The sequence below is a fragment of the Esox lucius genome, chromosome 22 (assembly GCF_011004845.1).
Source record: "Esox lucius isolate fEsoLuc1 chromosome 22, fEsoLuc1.pri, whole genome shotgun sequence".
NCBI lineage: Eukaryota > Metazoa > Chordata > Actinopteri > Esociformes > Esocidae > Esox > Esox lucius.
Genome location: NC_047590.1, coordinates 7,424,408 through 7,442,425, shown reverse-complemented (window position 1 = coordinate 7,442,425; position 18,018 = coordinate 7,424,408). Strand labels below are relative to the sequence as shown.

Genomic DNA, 18,018 nt, shown 5'->3' with positions numbered 1-18,018 from the left:
ATAGATGGGGACTGCCATCTCTATGCACCTTGGCCATTTGGGGATATTCACAATTGATCAAGAAGATAGAGACAGAACAGTAGATTGGATAACATTACTGTATTGTCAAATACCTTCAGACCAACCTCCATAATCAACAGGCCAACACTGGGGACATGAACTGACCTTTGTTGTCAACCCATCAGAAACATCACCAACTCTCCTATCAGTGGCTACTTGACAAAACGCTATCCCCGTTTGTCTTATGTAAGTGTCAACATGTTGTTGTTTTTTTAAATCAAACCTATTGTTCATAAACTGACACTTCATTCAGAAGTGAGTTGACCCTCTGTGTATGGTACTAGTCTAGATTATGTTTCATTGTCTCTCACCGAGGCTGTAGGTTGTCTGTTCAAATCAGATGGGTATTATGGGTTTTATGTGAATTTGTCTGCAGATTAGCATAACGTCCGGTGCAAATTCTTACAACTCCACGTGCTTTACATTGGCGTTCCAAACCAGCTTCAAGGCTGGATGGTTGGAGGCTGTAGGATATCGTTGACTGATAATACTAGTCGTTGAGCTCGGGCACTTGTTTTTATGTTTTATTTTTGAGGCAGCTATTTAACGTTTATTCCGACGGCTCAACAAGGACGGTAAATTAGAACCTGCACCGCTAGCGGATGAAAGGGGTGGTATTTGTTTGCAGGTTTAGTTATATCAAGTAACATGAAATCACAGGATTTCTTCTGAACTGTGGATAGTTGTTTAACAAGCGTCATTGCATTAGATCTTTAAATAGTATTTATGAGCCGGAGGTATTCACATCTCTTTGTTTAAGAACTTCTGGGTTTTCAGCAAACGGTATTCACAGTACCAGGTTACAGTACATCCAGATTTCAGGCACTTGGTGCCTACTGTACGTACACATTGAGCTTTCAGCATCAATAGCGTGGTCATCCTCAACCAAGTGTTGAGAAGCGATAAGGTCTATATGCTATAGATTTGCTTAAGATATTTTTATAAGAGATCCTTCTTGCTTCTTGATAATTGACAGCACCTTTTTTGCCGACATGTAGCTTATTCGCTACTGTACGATTAGAAGGAAAAATAATTTTTAATTTATCGCTAATAAATATTCCATGGAATATTGACACCACTATGGGAAATGTAAGCTGTTATGGTATAATCTACATTTCTGTAATTTAACTACTGTAAATTTGCTATGTTGTAAACTAAGATTTCCTTAAATTAAAATGTGAGAAAGTTATTTTTTTACAAGGGCAGAAAAGTTCCAGAAAACGCTTTTGGTATGGGAAAGCATTGCAATAGATGTGCTGTGTAAAGGTCCTGGTAAAGGGGGGTAATGGAAATGGCAGACAGGAAGCTCTGTACACCGACAAAGCAGATTATCCTCCATACGGTTCTCTTATGCCCATTTGAAAAATGCAAAACTGATTTTATTACCATGATTTCTGGTTAAATCAATTGAGGTGACATGTGCTCTTGAAATCTAAAAATGTCTCTGGCTTGACCAAACCTAATTTTTCGGAGACTTCAGCGGTGGGTTTCTGTGGTACTATGCTGACCATGTTTACATGTTTTGTGGTTTTAAAAGGATGTGTGTCTACTGAGAGTCACGTGTTTACAGAAGTGGCTGATTAAAGGCCACTATGTGCGACGCGGTACTTCGGTCCAATCAAATCACTCGCTATGGCCCCCACTCAGACTTGAGATTAGTTGACTTGAAGATGCACTGACACTCTTGTATAATATCAGCCAGTAGTGAAAGTGGCTCAAAGATTTAAGCGTGTTCTTGAATATCGCGGAACGCTTTAAGAACACAGCCACTTTCAAACTTGGGCTTTTGAGGCTAACTGAGGTTTGAGTGACTCAAAGCCACAGATAATCTATTCAACGTGGACTTAAGTAATTTGATGAAGTCCATGTTTTATTGACAAATCCATGTTAAGTCAACTCTCTCAAGTTGCTATAGGGCCTTTGACACTTCCAAAATGGCACCCTATTCCCTATAGAGTGCACTACATAGTGACTAGGATGCCATTTGGGATGGAGGCCGTGGTTATGGACCCTCAAACATCTTGAAATGAACTGAGGCACTGGATGTTTTTTTTGTTTTTTTTAACCAGGTTAACCTTTGAGGTCACACTCTTTAGAGAGACCTGGCTCATTTGTTTTAATTGCACAGTGCATTTTCACTTTATCAGCACTTCCTGGTATCAGAAATTCTGCACAACTGTGATGTAAATATATGCTTCATCTGTGAACTAGTGAAATATGTTTTTAAAGATCGAGCAAGATGTACAAATGTACTGTTTGTTGTTGTGAAGCTGTACAGAAATTGAATGTATCAATCTTTCAGTCATTAGGAAAGGGGATGTAAAATGTTTGGCTTTCGAGGGAAAATATTTTTTCATACTACTGTACCAGTACTTGTAAAGGCAGGTATATCCCCCAGATTCCCCATTGTTTCTCAACCACTGGGCTCTGCCTGCTCATTGTTTTTTGTTATAAATAGGAGAATGTCATGTCAAGTAAAGTGCCAATGTTCTGTAAGTAAAGTCTAATTTCTGCTGAAGCGTTTGATGTGAAACAGTATTTTGACATTTTTCTTATGGCTGGAATGTGGATAAGTGTTCCTTGCCTCTCCACATTCTCTGTCCTGTGTTCTGTATTAACGAATCAGCAACTGGGTTTACACAACTGCAGTAAATCAGAATGAATACTGCCTGACTGTGAATACAGTATGTAGTATACAGTAAACAACACTAATAACCAGGTCAACTGGGAGGAGTCCTGCTGCATAGTGACATGCACAATAGTTCCCTCTGCTGGGGACAAACAATATAATCTGGTTTTGTTCGTTTGTGGCGGCGGGGTGGGTGTTATCATTTTCTTGAGGTTCTCTGCAATGGTCAGTTTCAGACTTCAAAACAGTCAGTGACCCTACAGCTAATATGCTAGTATAGGCTATTTTCAGATTATAGGCAGACATTACAGTTGAGAGGAAATTCTGTCTTCGGTTAGAGTTTAGAGTCTATTGGGTCTGATCTTATTAGCAAGTATCTTATTATTCCGTTTTTTTGTGACTGAACGACTTGATCCATTGGATTGTTTGCCTTCCAATTGAGAATGAGTGTTCACTTCAGAATTCAGAGCGGGTTGAGATTTCTCAGATCTTAGGGTTCCGTTTAGACAGGCAAGCATGTGAAAGAGTTAATGTGAAAAGTTCTTAGGTGATCGGTTAAAAGACCAATTAGTGAAAAAATATCTGAATCGGGCTGCCTGTCTAAATGCAGCCAAGGTGTAGTGTTAGTGGATGGGACTGGGTGTGGGATGAGATTTGCCAGCAGTCTGTGGGCCATCTGTGTGTGGCTGGATCTAAGGCTGGGTCACATTCATTAGGCACCAAATGGAAGAAAACATTAAAACGGGTGTGAAACTAGCTGAACTGTTTCACTTGTGTGTAGCAAAAACATTTTGATACGGTTGGCCCTGTTGGATATTACCCTGCCCTGGGAATTTGCAGCAGAGTGTTAACAGACTGAAGGTCACATAAGGGCTCTGTGTTCCATTCATTCAAAGTCAAGTTGAACAGCACCGGAATGGTGTTTTATAGGGCCCATAAACATAAACCCTTTTGGTGCTCTGGTGCCCTCTAAACACATCAAAGAAACTAATCACAAACCACAAACAGACAACCCCATAACATCCTAAAGGCCATTATTTTATTTTATTTTTTGGAGGGGTGGGGCCAGCCCACCCATTCTTCCATTCTTAAGCTCAGTCTTTTTTTGTGCTAATTTTAAACAGCACCTTCACACTTGAATGACCTGGCAACTGACTGACAGACTGAGGGTTGGGGTCACTTCTGTTTCAATTCAGGAAGTTCATGGGCTGTATTCAAAATACAGACACTGAAATTTCATTACAAAAATTATTTTTATTTGGCAACAAAAACAGATGTATATAACCTGTATTGAGTGTGCATAAAAACAATAACTTTTTAATGCTTCAGTTTAAATTGTAGAATTAGCAAGATTACACTGAAACATTTACAGCTTGTGGAAAAAGTGCAGTGGGCTAGATTTGGTGGCGTAGTTACAGAACATGTGGATAACATTTTGAATTATCAATAGGGTGAGACTGGGTTATATTCATGCAATGGATCATAAATAAAACAAGTTACAATAGTTTACAGTAGTGAAAGTATTGCAGTGCAAACAGTATCAAACAGACTAGCTAATATCTCTGAGCCCTGTTTATTTCTACCTTTGGGTATCAAACCAAGGCCATGTTTTAGTGTGCAAGTGACTGATTGTCAGGAAAAGAGGGGAAGGGGGGGGGGCATACGAGGCAAGCTTGACCAATAACCTACCACACATCATTCATAGGAGCTGTCAAAATGTCTACATTATCATGTTTGAGGCACTTTATTTAGAACCCTTTGGATGAGTCCCCACTGTGACACAAAGACTGGTCAGCATTACAAACGCATTAGTGATAAGGTCACCACTCTGGCTGCTACGATAAGAAAGGAACTGTATAGTTTGGACACAAGTGTGAGAAGTGAAAAGGCTCAGTTCAGTGGAATGGTAATGAGTGAACTTGTCCAATAAGAAATTCTCATTTTATAGCAAAAGGTGTGTAAATGTTTTGCCACACTGTCCACTATGCTGAGGCTCTGTTCTGATTGCTCTCTGTGTCTGAACAATCTGGCCTAGATCAAAGCAGACAGCATTTGAAAGCTTTTTTGATCTTGCCTTTTTTTTCACCCTTGTCCTTGCTCTCTGACATTTTCTTTTTTCGCACCTCCCTCATGAGATCAAAGAATACCTGAAGAGAAAACACAATTGTCATTCAACTACATCGCTGAATTTTCAATAAAATGTGAATTACAATGAAGGTTTTTTTTAATCACGCTTGCTTGTTGATTCGGACATCTTTAAAAACACACGTATACATAATCCACTGTCTGCACATGGAGATGTCAAGGACCTCAACGAAGGCGAGTGGTTCCCACTGCATCTTGGGAAACAGCACGGGTAGGTTTGCATACCTTGTCAACGTTGGCCCGTGTCTTGGCCGAGGTCTCCACATACTGAACGCCCCACTCTTCAGCCTTTGACCGGACCTCGTCTACCAACACCTGCCTGCGGTCCTCCAGGTCGGACTTGTTCCCGACCACCAGCAGAGGGATGGTATCGTTCTCTGCTTTCACACGCAGAATTTGCTCCCTGGGAAGGGGACACACACACACACACACACACACACACACAGCCAGTTCTCACCCAGGATCTAGCGGAACGCTGTGATGATGTAATGGGGCACATATCAGAATGTGCAGATCTATAACAGGCCAGGTCAAGGGGTACTGAGGGTAGGGACGCACCAATACCAGTTTTTTTCCTACCGAATACGAGTACTTATATTTGGTTACTTGCCGATACCGAATAGATACCAAGTACTTATAATATTATCTACCTTATATGTTTTATTTAAATAGTAAATTTGTTTAATTTATATTTTACCCAAAATCTTTTTTTTATTTGAAAAAAATCAACAATACACAACCCATCGCAGACTTTTATTTTGAAGGCAAAATACGAAAACCGAATATCCTTTGCCGAAGCCGCATTAATGGAGTATTGTTGCCTGCATGACGCTAATTCATTGTAGCCATCGATTTGTGACAGTTAGCTTCTTACCCTTGATTGTCGCTGGCTACCTTTACATTTGGTTGACGATGGCTCTCTTTATATCAATGTGACAGCCACTTTCTGACCGTTCAACGCAAACGTGTGCATGCACAGACACAGCCGGTTACTTTTCTCTGACTAGCTAGTTTGATACTCTGAACGTGCAGGACTAGACGTCGTTGCTCGCCCTGGAGCTCGTGCGATAGTAAACTGCGCGATTCATTGAATCTTTTCATACTTTGCTCTTTCATTTATACTCTGCTCTCTGGACATTTTATTTCGTTTCTCCAGTGTTGGAGGTAGCTTTGTTGTGGTTCTGCATTGCTAGCGTTAGCATACTCCTTGAACTCTGTGCTGTGTTGAGTCCCACGATATTTTGTCAATTTGCTTGTGTTTAATTAGTGTTTTTCTCTTCCTACTGAATTTTTTTTCTGTGAGTACATGAGCCCAGTATCAGGCCCGATACTGTTATCGGTGCATCCCTAACTGAGGGTTGTTCGGTTTGCCCTATAGGGAACACATTTTTGCCACCGAAACATTTTGTTTTGTTGAAATGGATGCATCGAGACTTGAGGTATGTTTAGGTCCGTTTTGTGGGTGTGACAGTGTGGCCTGAAGGGCATTTGAAAAGCAACAGGGTTCCTCCAGGGTCAGAAAACCTCAAATTGAAAAAAAAAACAACATTAGGCAAAATTAAGCATAAATATTTTGTCCTGTCAAACGTTCCCTTCATTCCCCCAACCGCAAACCAATACCTTGCTCCCCCCCCCCAACTGGTACAGCACCATTTAAAAAATAATAATAATCCAGAATGTAAAAAAAAAAATTGAATGCAGCCCTGTACAGCATGGTCTGTCATTGGTCAGTTGAGTACAGTGTGGGTCTGTCATTGGTCACTGAGTGTGATGTGCTCCTATCAGACTAGACATACCGGAACTCGGAGGTGGCGGTGAATGACTCATGTTCAGTGATGGAGAAGACTAGAAGGAAGCCCTCCCCACTCCTGAAGTAGTTGTCCCTAATGGCAGCGTAATCCTCCTGGCCAGCTGTGTCCAGGATATCTATCTGGACCTCCTCCCCGTCCAGCACCACCTTCTTCCTGTAGCTGTCTGCCTTGGTGGGCTCGTAGTCCTCCACAAACTACGAGGAGGACGTGAAAGTTATTCCATTTACAGAACTGCAAACTATTTAACGAGAGAAAGCAGAAATGGAGACCAGGCTAGCTGCTCTTCCAGGTTCAGCCTGCGTGTCCTGAAGACCTGTGTGTCATCTCTTACCTCGTCATACATGAACTGCAGAGTGAGGGCCGATTTCCCAACGCCTCCGCTGCCCACCATGATCACCTTGTGCAGCACAAGAGAGCTCTGGTTCTTACTCTTGCTGGTTGTCATCTTAGGGTCTGGATACTAACAAGATACGTCCTCCTCGAAAACCGGCACCTCCAAAACTTGGACATGCGGAAAAACATGAAAATGTGAATTGAAAATCGTGAGAATTCTGGCAACACGATTGCCAGGGCTAATGAAAAAGTTGCCAAAATAACCCGATTGTCATACTTGATTAGATGCCTTAGAGGAAGAAGCTGCAGCTTCTTTATCCATGTTTGGATTAATGAATTAAACTGATTATTGAGGAATACAGTTCTAAGTCATACCTGATACTACATGTGGTTTATAAACAGTTTACACACACACGCAGAAGGGGGTACTTGCAGACTAGAGTTGGAAACTTTTTGGTGTCGCTGTACATGTATGGAGTCAAAAAATTGGAATGTAACTGCATGAAAGTAAATGTCCTTAACAATGTCAAAAGTAAATCACAGATACTCAAACTACTCAAGTAGTACTTCAAAGATTTGTTTTACTTAGTTACTTACACCAGTGCCCAAATGTCCGTTACTTTAAATGTAGACTATGTGGAAAGAAACCTGTTGGACTGACCCCTATAATTTAATTAATGAGAGCAGGAGCGATGTGGCCGCCTTCAAGGGCAAAATATGGGTTACAGTGATAACACAGGCATGTTGTAGGCCCAGCCGTCTCTACAGCAGCGCAGGTCAAACATAGGAAACAGGTTGAAAGGTTTAGGAAATAATTACATCAGAAAATGGATTGATTTTACAATAATGAGGCGCTGGACTGTTTTCTTTTTTTTTTTATATAATCTTTGGGAAACTATCAAGGGCCATCAAATGTTTAATAATTTAAAAACAGTAATGAGAGAAAAACTTGTGATAATACATGATGTACTGAAACTTGTTACATACAAAACGGGAACCACTACTAAACCTAAGCTGAGCGTTGTATATACTTGATTAAGTTAAAACACTGCTAGCTGGACCATATGGCCAAAAAGGCATAAACTTCCCCATATTGTTTGACTATTTAAATACAGATGGAACTAGAAGTGTATATCCTTTGTAACCTAGTACTTCCTCCAATATAAAACAGATCCAAGTCAACACAGTGCATTCGCAAAGTATCTAGATCCCATTACTTCACAAGTTTGTCATCAATCTACACACAATACAATGCAAAAACATGTTTTTAGGAATTTGTGCCATTTTACTGAAAATAAAATCTCACGTACATGGAGTAAGTATTCAGACCCTTTTACTTGCACACTCAAAAGAGCTTGGATGCGTCCTGCGTCCTATAATCAATCATTGAGATGTTTCTAGAACTCGGAGCCCACCTGTAGCAGTCTCAGTTGACTGGCCATGATTTGGAAAAATGTCTGTCTATATAAGGTCCCACATTTCACAGTGCATGTCAGAGCAAAAACCAAATCATGGCATCCAAAGAGCGCTCCATTGACTTCCTAGATAGAAGTGTCAAGGCATAGATGTTCATTATAGGCTACATGTTAGAGTGGTTGGACCGAAGCCACTTCTGAGTAAAAGGCATATGACATCATCTGAAGGACTCAGAGAGAATGAGGAATAAAGATGATCTGGTCAAATTAGACTAAAATCAAACTATTAGGGCTGAATGCCAAGCTATACATCTGGTGAAAACAAGGCATCGCTCATCACCTGGCTAACACCATGCCTACGGTGAAGCATGTGGCGGGAGCATCATGCTCTGGGGATGCTTCTCAGTGGGCAGGGCCATAGAGACTGGTCAGGAGTGAAGGATAGATGAACAGAGCAAAATTCTACTTCCTTGAAGAAAACCTGACACAAAGGGCACAGGACCTCAGACTTGGGTGATCCTTCAGAAAGACAACAATCCGAGGCACACAGTCAAGACAAAGAGTGGCTTGGGGATAATACTGTGAATGTCCTCGAGTGCCTCAGCCAAATCCCTGACTTGAATCTGATTGAGCTTTTGTGGGAAGACCTGAAGATCGCAGTTCACCAATGCTCCCCATCCCATCTGACAGGGCTGTAGGGGATGTACAAGTAATAATTGGAGACACTGCCCAAATCCAGGTAGAGGGAAACCCAAGAAGACACAAAGCTGTGGCAAAGGCGTTTCTAAAAGCTGAACTGAATAAATGGTCTGAACTCTTATGTACATGATTTTCTTTTGAATTTATTGAAAATACCAAAAAAAAAGGTTTTCCTATTGTCATAATGTATTGTGCGTGAATTGATGGCCAAAAATGTTTAATTATAAATGAAGTCTATAACACAACAACATGTGATGGAAAATAAAGGGGGTCTGAATACTTCCCGAAGACACTTAATGTGAGGCTTCTGATACTTTCTTCCTTATACACCCGAAGACACGCCTCTTCTTCACACGGAACAGTTCTCGATTGGATATATAACGTTAATAAAACCAAATATTGGCTTTCATGGACATCAATCAACAAACGTGAGCACAAATGCGGTATGTTTGACCAACAAAAAGATCAACAAAACCTGCTTCGGATATCAATGTCCAATGTTATATACTTTTACAAAGGCACATGGCGGTAATAAAGGTCTCACCTTGTATTTAGCTTGTTGTCCTTCTTGGCTATAATCCGGCATAAAGCTTTGAAAGTTGGGAATGCTAAAGTAAAGGGCAAGTTCCACTTACCACCAGCCGCAAATACGGATATCTTTGACCACTCCCGGACGTTGTGAAAAAAAAATCCTTAACAGGACGTGATGTAATGTGGAACGGGTGCCACAAACCTCATTGGTGTCACTAAACTGCCATAAAATATGTAGATGTGTTACACGTAAAACCCTGGCCCAGCGCGCGGTATTAACCAGCATGTTTTTTTAACGATGCTGTTAATTGCCTTTTTAATTTTTCAACCGTTTTGAAAGACTTTATAGTCTACATGTCGCGGGGTTAGGCTATTCATAAGGCAGAAAAAAAAATCTACTGAACCCAATGTTTGTATTCATGGGTGCTGCAGTGATGCAGTAGCCTTCAAGGGTGAAATTATGCACATATTGGTTACAATGATAACGCAGGTATTTTAGGCTTGCATTTAACTTAATAGGCAAATGTATCTGGCCTATGGCTATTATCGCGCGGCTGCGTGTAACGTTTAGACTAAAACATAGGTGGCAGCATTTAATTACTTTGGACTTCATCGGATCCGTCACACATATGCCACTGGTCGCATTGTAAATGCTTGAATACTAAACATGTTGGTCACTCACAGATTTCTGTGTTAACTGCCAACTGCAAACGGTATTATGTGACTGTGGTCCTATATATTCACTCACATTTGAGCGACAAAACAATAGCCTGCCTTGATTTGGTCACTATTTTCTGTCAGTTCGAAAATGTATAAGGTGGTGCAGGACTTCTTCGGCTGTAAATATTTATTAGTATTGTTGCCAATACATGTAGGTTTATGATATGTTTATGGTGACTATGCATTCATGGTTCCCGCAACAAGAACATTTATATGATGACAGTGTTCTTTTTTTTTTATGCCACTTTTGATGAATTAACAGTTCAACATTTCCACATTTGGACAGCATGTAATTGAAATATAACAATGCATGGCCAGGTCTTTTGGAAATAACCTCGCTCTGGTCTAGGTTTGTATGCAACTAAGTACTGTATACTTTAAGTGAATATACAGCCATCGTAAAAATATACAATACTCAATATATTATGGGTAAACCGATGCATTAAGGACTATTCTTTGGTCACGTAGAGCGGAGTTTGTATCTCTTCTAATTCGTTTTCCATGGGCTATAACTATGTTTCGTTCATATTTTAACCCCCTATGCGTAATCTCCTACCAAATACGAGGAGTCTTGGTGGGGCGCCCCACGTGGTTTTAACTCCTATAAAAACTTTGAGAGTATGGAGTGCTAGTAAGTCGCGATAGCCAGGGAAAGGTTCGTCCGATCATTAAAGCTCTTCGTGTTCATAGCCTACTGCAGGACGGGTTCATATCGACAATTTAATTCCAATTAAGCTTGATTTTTATGAGGATATATGCAGGAACCTAAACGGAAGGAATACGTCCAAGCAAGTGACAAACTGCATATTGCAATATAAGTTATTTGACCTAAATTTCAGCTTACTCTCCTATGGAATATACCTTTACTTTCATTCATCAACCGATGGGTGATTTTTTTTTCTTCTAGTTTGTCTATCGTTTCTAGATGATGCTTATTGCGGATTGTAGTTCAATTAAACCATGGCGTGAAATTCCATTGACTGATTACATACATGGTAGCCTACCAGTTTTTATACCTTGAAAGGGTAAAGCAGTCGGACTTGGTGCAGTAAGTCAAATTGAATCCTCCTTACAACTTAATACGGACTAACGGGATTTTACAGCTTTCTTTTCCCTCGAAATCGCTTTTTTATAAAACACTGGACTCCTTATAAAGAGAATAGACTACATTTCACAGAAATATTCTGCATATTTTATTTTTGCCTATTCAAGTAATTGTTTTCTGTTATATTGCACTTCAAAATATCAATACGTAATCCATTTTTTTCATAATGAAAATGAGTAACTTCAGAGCGGCATTATTTGTGGCATGTGTGCTCTATGTCGGCTGCAAAGAAGCGGCCCCGGGATCTTGGAACTCTTTGCCGGGAACGGAAACGCATACAGTGGCTCAGGAAACTTGCACTTCGTGTGGCATTGGGCAGCCTGAGGAATCGGGACGGGTGGACATTGACTTTCTGGAGGCGGTGAAGAGGCATATCCTGAGCAGGTTACAAATGAGGGAAAGACCCAACATCACCCATCCTATCCCGAAGGCGGCGATGGTGACTGCGCTACGGAAACTTCACTCCGGTAAAGTGCGGGAGGACGGGAGAGTAGAAATCCCGAATCTGGATGGACACGCGACCAGCAATGCCAACGAGGTGCTGGAGGAAAGCTCAGAGATAATCAGTTTTGCAGAGACAGGTGTGTACTTCTAAATCCTATACCGTCTAAGAGAAGCACCGATAAAACATTTATGTGCTGGCCAAGTTGGTTACGGTGCGTAAAGTTTGGAACACATGGTTCATCAAGGTGATGCTTTGCTATTCACCTGAGGAGCAGAAAGGGTCAGCGATGTCAACACAAGAAAATCACAAGTAGGCTAGTAGCTAAATCGCAGTATTTCTAATGGTTTATTTCAAGATTAATTAAAGGGAAGGACACATCAGAAATAAGCTTATGCAGGTACAGTTTTTCTTTTTCATTTTGAACATTATATATTATATATATTTACATATATAGAGCTTGTCTGCAAGAGCAAAAAAAGTGTGTCCTCGGGCAAATTTTTTCCAACCACACCCCCAGAAATTCATAAATAGCTTTAACCTCACAATATCTGAAGAACATTGAAAGAGAATATGTTTTACAGGTCACATAAAAAAATTATGCTATATACAAATCCAAAATAAATATCCTCTCCATATATATATATATATATATATATATATATATATATATATATATAAGCAGTCCAAAACGTTGTGTTTTCCATTTGTGTAGGTTCAGTTAGGTTGCCTTCTCTGTGCCTCAGTGCCTTCCCTGACAGTTGCCCATCTTACCCAGGGCAGCCGGTCGTGGCACCAAGACTCACATAACAATTTGCTTAGATGCTTTAAGGGGGACTGGAAATGATCAACGATGCCACCTGCTTGGACCCACGTGTATTCCAGTCAAACTTTGGCCGGTTGCATCTTATTTTCAGGGCCGACCTTAGCTCTTTGGAGGCCCTAAGTGATATTTGGTTTTGGGGGCCCGCAACTCATAGCTAAGTATTTCAGGGGCCCCCAATTGACAGCAGAGATAACGTGTGTTGTTTAAAAGTAGATTTCCTGCAATTATTGCAGGTTTAAATTAATTGGTCTGCAATTGCAAACATTTTGCAATGGGATGAGATACCCCTTCCTTAAAGAGAATAAAAGTATGTGGTCAAAGATAGTGGTCAAACGTATTTTGACATTTCACAGTAAATTTCCTCCCGCCATGTGACCTAGGGTTGTCCAGCAATCTAAGCTTTGGCCTCCAGTGCACGTGTACAACTGCAGGATGGCTCCAAGACCCATTGATTTTCCATTAAAAAAAATCAAGATTCCACCTAATGCGTTCTGCCATTCATAGTGTCAGTATTAAGACAGACAGATCTCATACACAGTGTATTTGTTGCTCAAGGGACGCCCGGTGATCATGGGCTCTTTCATGTCACTTATCCAGGGTCCAGTCCTGCTTAGTCTTTTGACAGGTAAAGTCACCCCCTATTTACTCTAGCCAGCTGTGCATCTCTCCAACACCACTTGATTTGGTAAGCTGACCTAAACTAACCCAGGATAATTCATCTCACACACAGCCAATTAATGACACCCCCCCTCCCTCCCCACACACACACACACAAACACCCCGGGGGGAAAAAAAAAAAACAGTATAAATATAACCAATCTGTTTAGTCATGTGGAATTATCATCTGAATGGCACCCAAAATAATGTGATTGTACTTATGTTCCTCCGCTGAGAATCCTGGTACCACCAGCTACCCAATGGGCTGCTTTAAAAGAGCAGACTATCTACACAAGGTCAGTGCTTTGTGTAGGGATCGTGCATGCTGAATGTAGAGTGAAACGGAATTGTGAACCCTATGCACTGTTCCATATTAGAATTCAGGGTGTGAGGGACGGGCACCCCGGTTCTAATGAGGACCTGTTGTTTTGTTGCCCCACAGTGGTGTATTGGCTGTCGTGCTTGTGGGTCAGTCGGCTGCTTTTACAAAGGCGCCTTTTTCGACAAGAATGTCGGGTTGCGATAGCATCTTCAAGATTGTTGTTCTGCAACTCTTTCCATTCCTGAGAAGGACGCTGCTCCCTGTTGTTCACCTGACAAATCGCTTTCTAACGGGGTGTCTCTTCTCAGGGATCATTCCTGTTCTTCAGTCTGAGGCAACTTCACTCTTCATTCGTAGTGGAAATCGCAAAGGCCGAGGTTTTTTGTAGCTATGTTCCCCCGACACAGCCGTACATCGACGTATGAAAGTCCATAATTTAAACAAAAGGTGAACAGAGCGTTACTCTCAGCCTGGAGTCGTTGCGCTTCAGCTATGTGTGTTGCTGCCAATCTGGGCCCGGTCCTCGTGGTGACATCACAGTGTGGTCTATAGCTGTCTCTATAGAGTCTTTGAGTTGAGTAACGATGTGGAGATTACCTGTGTTGTTTTGTGTGAGGCAAAGCAGGTGGAGACTCGCAGGCCCAGGCAGGAAGCTTACATTAGAGCTGGTTACTGGGGCCCTGGCCCGCCCAGGTAGGGTCCCCTTCGCTGCTGGCGGCAGGGAGGCCGATCAGGGCAGGGGAGGCAAACTGGCTGAGAGACAGACAGATAGACCCTCACCGGATGTCTGGAGAAGGACACAATATAGAAAACAAGACGTATCTTTAGGAACCGCCTAAGTTCAGGAAACATTTTACCGTCTCAGGTCTAATTATGTAGTTCAAAGTTGAGTTCTTGTCTGGATCAAAGTCACAGTGGTGGAGGGCGCCTGACCTGATCGGTGAGTGTGTTGGAGTATGGTAGGAGTTGCTTTGGTCATGTCATGTCTTGGGTACTGAGTTGGGTCAGAGTTTTAACTCTGACCCGACACAAATAGTAGCGGTATTCACAGCAAAGCTTTTGAACCACAGAGAAGCCCTTGCCAGGGTCAACTTCAAGTGGTACAGTCTTTGTAACTGTCAGGGTTTTCTATGACGGGCCTGACTCCAGACCTGCTAATGTTGCATTGTCATTGAAGTCCTGCTGTGGGCCAGACCGGGCCCATGCATTTCAACACTTGGTAAAGGTTTTAGTGTCAAAGAGCGGGCATGTTAATATTAATATACATTTTTGATCGAAAGGACCGAACTGTTCCTTGATGAACATTACATACTGAGGCTGAGTTGCCCTGATAGGGCTGGTTCTCAGGGTATAACCCCTAAACCTCTCAACATCCCAGGCAAGATAGAGATGAGAGCAAGACAGGCTGTGACCAGGGACGCCATTGTAAATTGAATTCCTAACTGCTGAATTGTCTCTGGTATTATTGTTAAACTATTTAACTAGCAATCCAATCTTGGAATAGCCCGTGGTTTTGGTCAGGATTTCACAGGCACATTGCCCAATAAAAGAGATTAGAAGAGATACAAATTCCGCTCTACGTGACCAAAGAATCAACCTTTATCCATAATATGTTGAGTATTGTATATTTTTATTCAAGGAGTTCGCCAATTCATTTTTGTTTGCCTTCTTTGTAGCATCGCCACACTGACAGTCTAGTCTTCAAACTGACATTTGCCTGTTCCGTTTCCTGTCTTTCCCAGATGAGCTGGTCTCGTCCAAGTCCAGCCTGTTCTTCCTGATCTCCAACGAGGGGAACCAGCACCTGTACGTGACCCAGGCCACCCTGTGGCTGTACTTCCGGCTGCTTCCCAACACCTCGGAGAAGGGCCTGCGGAGGAAGGTCACGGTCAAGGTGTACTACCAGGAGCCCGGCCTGGGGAGCCGGTGGAACCTGGTGGAGAAGCGCCTGGAGCTAAAGAGAAGCGGCTGGCACACCTTTCCCCTGACGGACGCCGTCCAGACGGCGTTCGAGACGGGCGAACGGCGGCAGAACCTGGACGTGCGCTGTGAGGGCTGCGAGAACGCGTCGGTGTCGCCGCTGCTGGTGAACCAGGACGACGAGTCCCACAGGCCGTTCCTGGTCGTCCAGGCCCGGCTGGCGGACAACAAGCACCGCATCCGGAAGAGGGGGCTGGAGTGCGACGGCAGCAGTAGCCTGTGCTGCCGGCAGCAGTTCTACATAGACTTCCGCCTCATCGGCTGGAACGACTGGATCATCGCGCCGTCCGGTTACTACGGTAACTACTGCGAGGGGAACTGCCCGGCATACATGGCCGGGGTGCCCGGGTCGGCGTCCTCCTTCCACACGGCGGTGGTGAATCAGTACCGGATGAGAGGCTTGGGCCCCGGCTCCATGAACTCCTGCTGCATCCCCACCAAGCTCAGCACCATGTCCATGCTTTACTTCGACGATGAGTACAACATCGTCAAAAGAGACGTGCCCAATATGATTGTGGAGGAGTGTGGGTGCGCTTGAGGCGTGCGCTTGCGCTTCACCTGGGGGGGGGGGGACTTTCATGAACTTTTGTAAAGAAGAAAATGACAAAAATTATTTGAGAAAGCAAAGTAATATTTATGGACAGTTATGAGGCATACACACACACACACACACACAACTTCATTCAGTCACACATCCTCCAGACACTAATTTTCCACACATGCTCGCACAAACACCTGTAAATATATTTATGTTTATTAATAATTTTATATGGTAGAAGCCTTTATTCTTTCTGCCAACATATGAACACATGATTTAATCCCATTTTGTAAACATTTGTTTGCAAACTAATTTAGGTGTCGTTATCAAAGGGATTTGAAATAAATGGTACTTATTGTGCTATGTACATTTCCAAGATTGCCATTCCTATTCTGAAAATTGAGAGTTCTATTTCTATACTCTGACAAAGGTGGAAAGAGCCTGAGAAAAGTAATGAAGGAGGTTTACTCAACACCCACTTCCAGCCATGCCTCTTTAAATAAAGTGTAACTGCAAAGCCTATAGTTAAAGCACTGACAACTCACCTGTTGTACAACTTCAGCACTTCCAACTTCCAAGTCATACATTTTGTTGATGTGTGACAACATTCCATTTTTATATCAAACTGCTTTCCTCTCACGGCCAAGAATCTAGAAAACGAAAATGCTTCTGTTTTTAAGCTGGCTGCATATCGGAAGAGTGGACAGAAAATCTAAAGGTTAACGGTGAATCTGGGAGTTTCAGCGTTGACATGTAACGCTGACAATAGAGAACAGACTTTCGCCCTTTCTAATGTCGTATCCGAATCCTTAATTCTTTCAAAAGGAGGAGTCTAGGTTCAACAGCTGAAGCGCAACTATTTTCCCTCTCGTTTTAGGCAGTGAAACAACAGCACAGAGGTGCCATATTGTTTTAGTATCGGTGCAGCATAGCACTTCCTAATGCACATTGAATAGCACTTGCAGATTGAAATGCCTTTAGAGTACAGTGTGGTGCACTGACCCATGCTCACAGTCCTTTGGAAAATAAGTGCCGCATGAGCTATGCAATGTATAGTATTGACCCACGGACACCAGACAAACTGAACCTTTTGTGTTAGTGATGAACTACAGTGGGGAGAACAAGTACATGATACACTGCCGATTTTGCAGGTTTCCCTACTTTCAAAGCATGTAGAGGTCTGTAATTTTTATCATAGGTGCACTTCTACTGTGAGAGACGGAATCCAAAACAAAAAATCCAGAAAATCACATTGTATGATTTTTAAATAATTAATGTGCATTTTATTGAATGACATAAGTATTTGATCACCTACCAACCAGTAAGAATTCCGTCTCTCACAGATCTGCCCGTTTTTCTTGAAGAAGCCCTCCTGTTCTCCACTCATTACCTGTATTAACTGCACCTGTTTGAACTCGTTACCTGTATAAAAGACACCTGTCCACATACTCAATCAAACAGACTCCAACCTCTCCACAATGGCCTAGACCAGAGAGCTGTGTAAGGACATCATGGATAAAATTGTAGACCTGCACAAGGCTGGGATGGGCTACAGGACAATAGGCAAGCAGCTTGGTGAGAAGGCAACAACTGTTGGCGCAATTATTAGAAAATGGAAGAAGTTCAAGATGACGGTCAATCTCCCTCGGTCTGGGCTCCATGCAAGATCTCACCTCGTGGGGCATCAATGATCATGAGGAAGGTGAGGGATCAGCCCAGAACTCCATGGCAGGACCTGGTCAATGGCCTGAAGAGAGCTGGGACCACAGTCTCAAAGAAAACCATTAGTAACACACTACGCCGTC

General features: G+C 42.3%; 2 protein-coding genes across 2 annotated transcripts; one reads left to right on the top strand and one right to left on the bottom strand.

Annotated features, from left to right (window-relative positions):
• Positions 1-3,923: 3,923 nt before the first annotated feature.
• LOC105019969 (ras-related protein ralB-B) lies at positions 3,924-9,787 on the bottom strand. The gene is made up of 5 exons (XM_010886570.5): positions 9,637-9,787; positions 6,977-7,146; positions 6,631-6,839; positions 5,060-5,237; positions 3,924-4,836 (listed from the first exon to the last, which is right to left on the bottom strand). The coding sequence occupies exons 2-5, from the start codon at positions 7,088-7,090 to the stop codon at positions 4,726-4,728; spliced, it is 612 nt and encodes a 203-aa protein (XP_010884872.1). The 5' UTR covers positions 7,091-7,146; positions 9,637-9,787; the 3' UTR covers positions 3,924-4,725.
• A 1,746-nt stretch (positions 9,788-11,533) lies between these two features.
• Positions 11,534-17,388, top strand: LOC105019970 (inhibin beta B chain). Its single transcript, XM_010886571.3, has 2 exons — positions 11,534-12,029; positions 15,438-17,388. The coding sequence occupies exons 1-2, from the start codon at positions 11,615-11,617 to the stop codon at positions 16,211-16,213; spliced, it is 1,191 nt and encodes a 396-aa protein (XP_010884873.1). The 5' UTR covers positions 11,534-11,614; the 3' UTR covers positions 16,214-17,388.
• Positions 17,389-18,018: the final 630 nt, after the last annotated feature.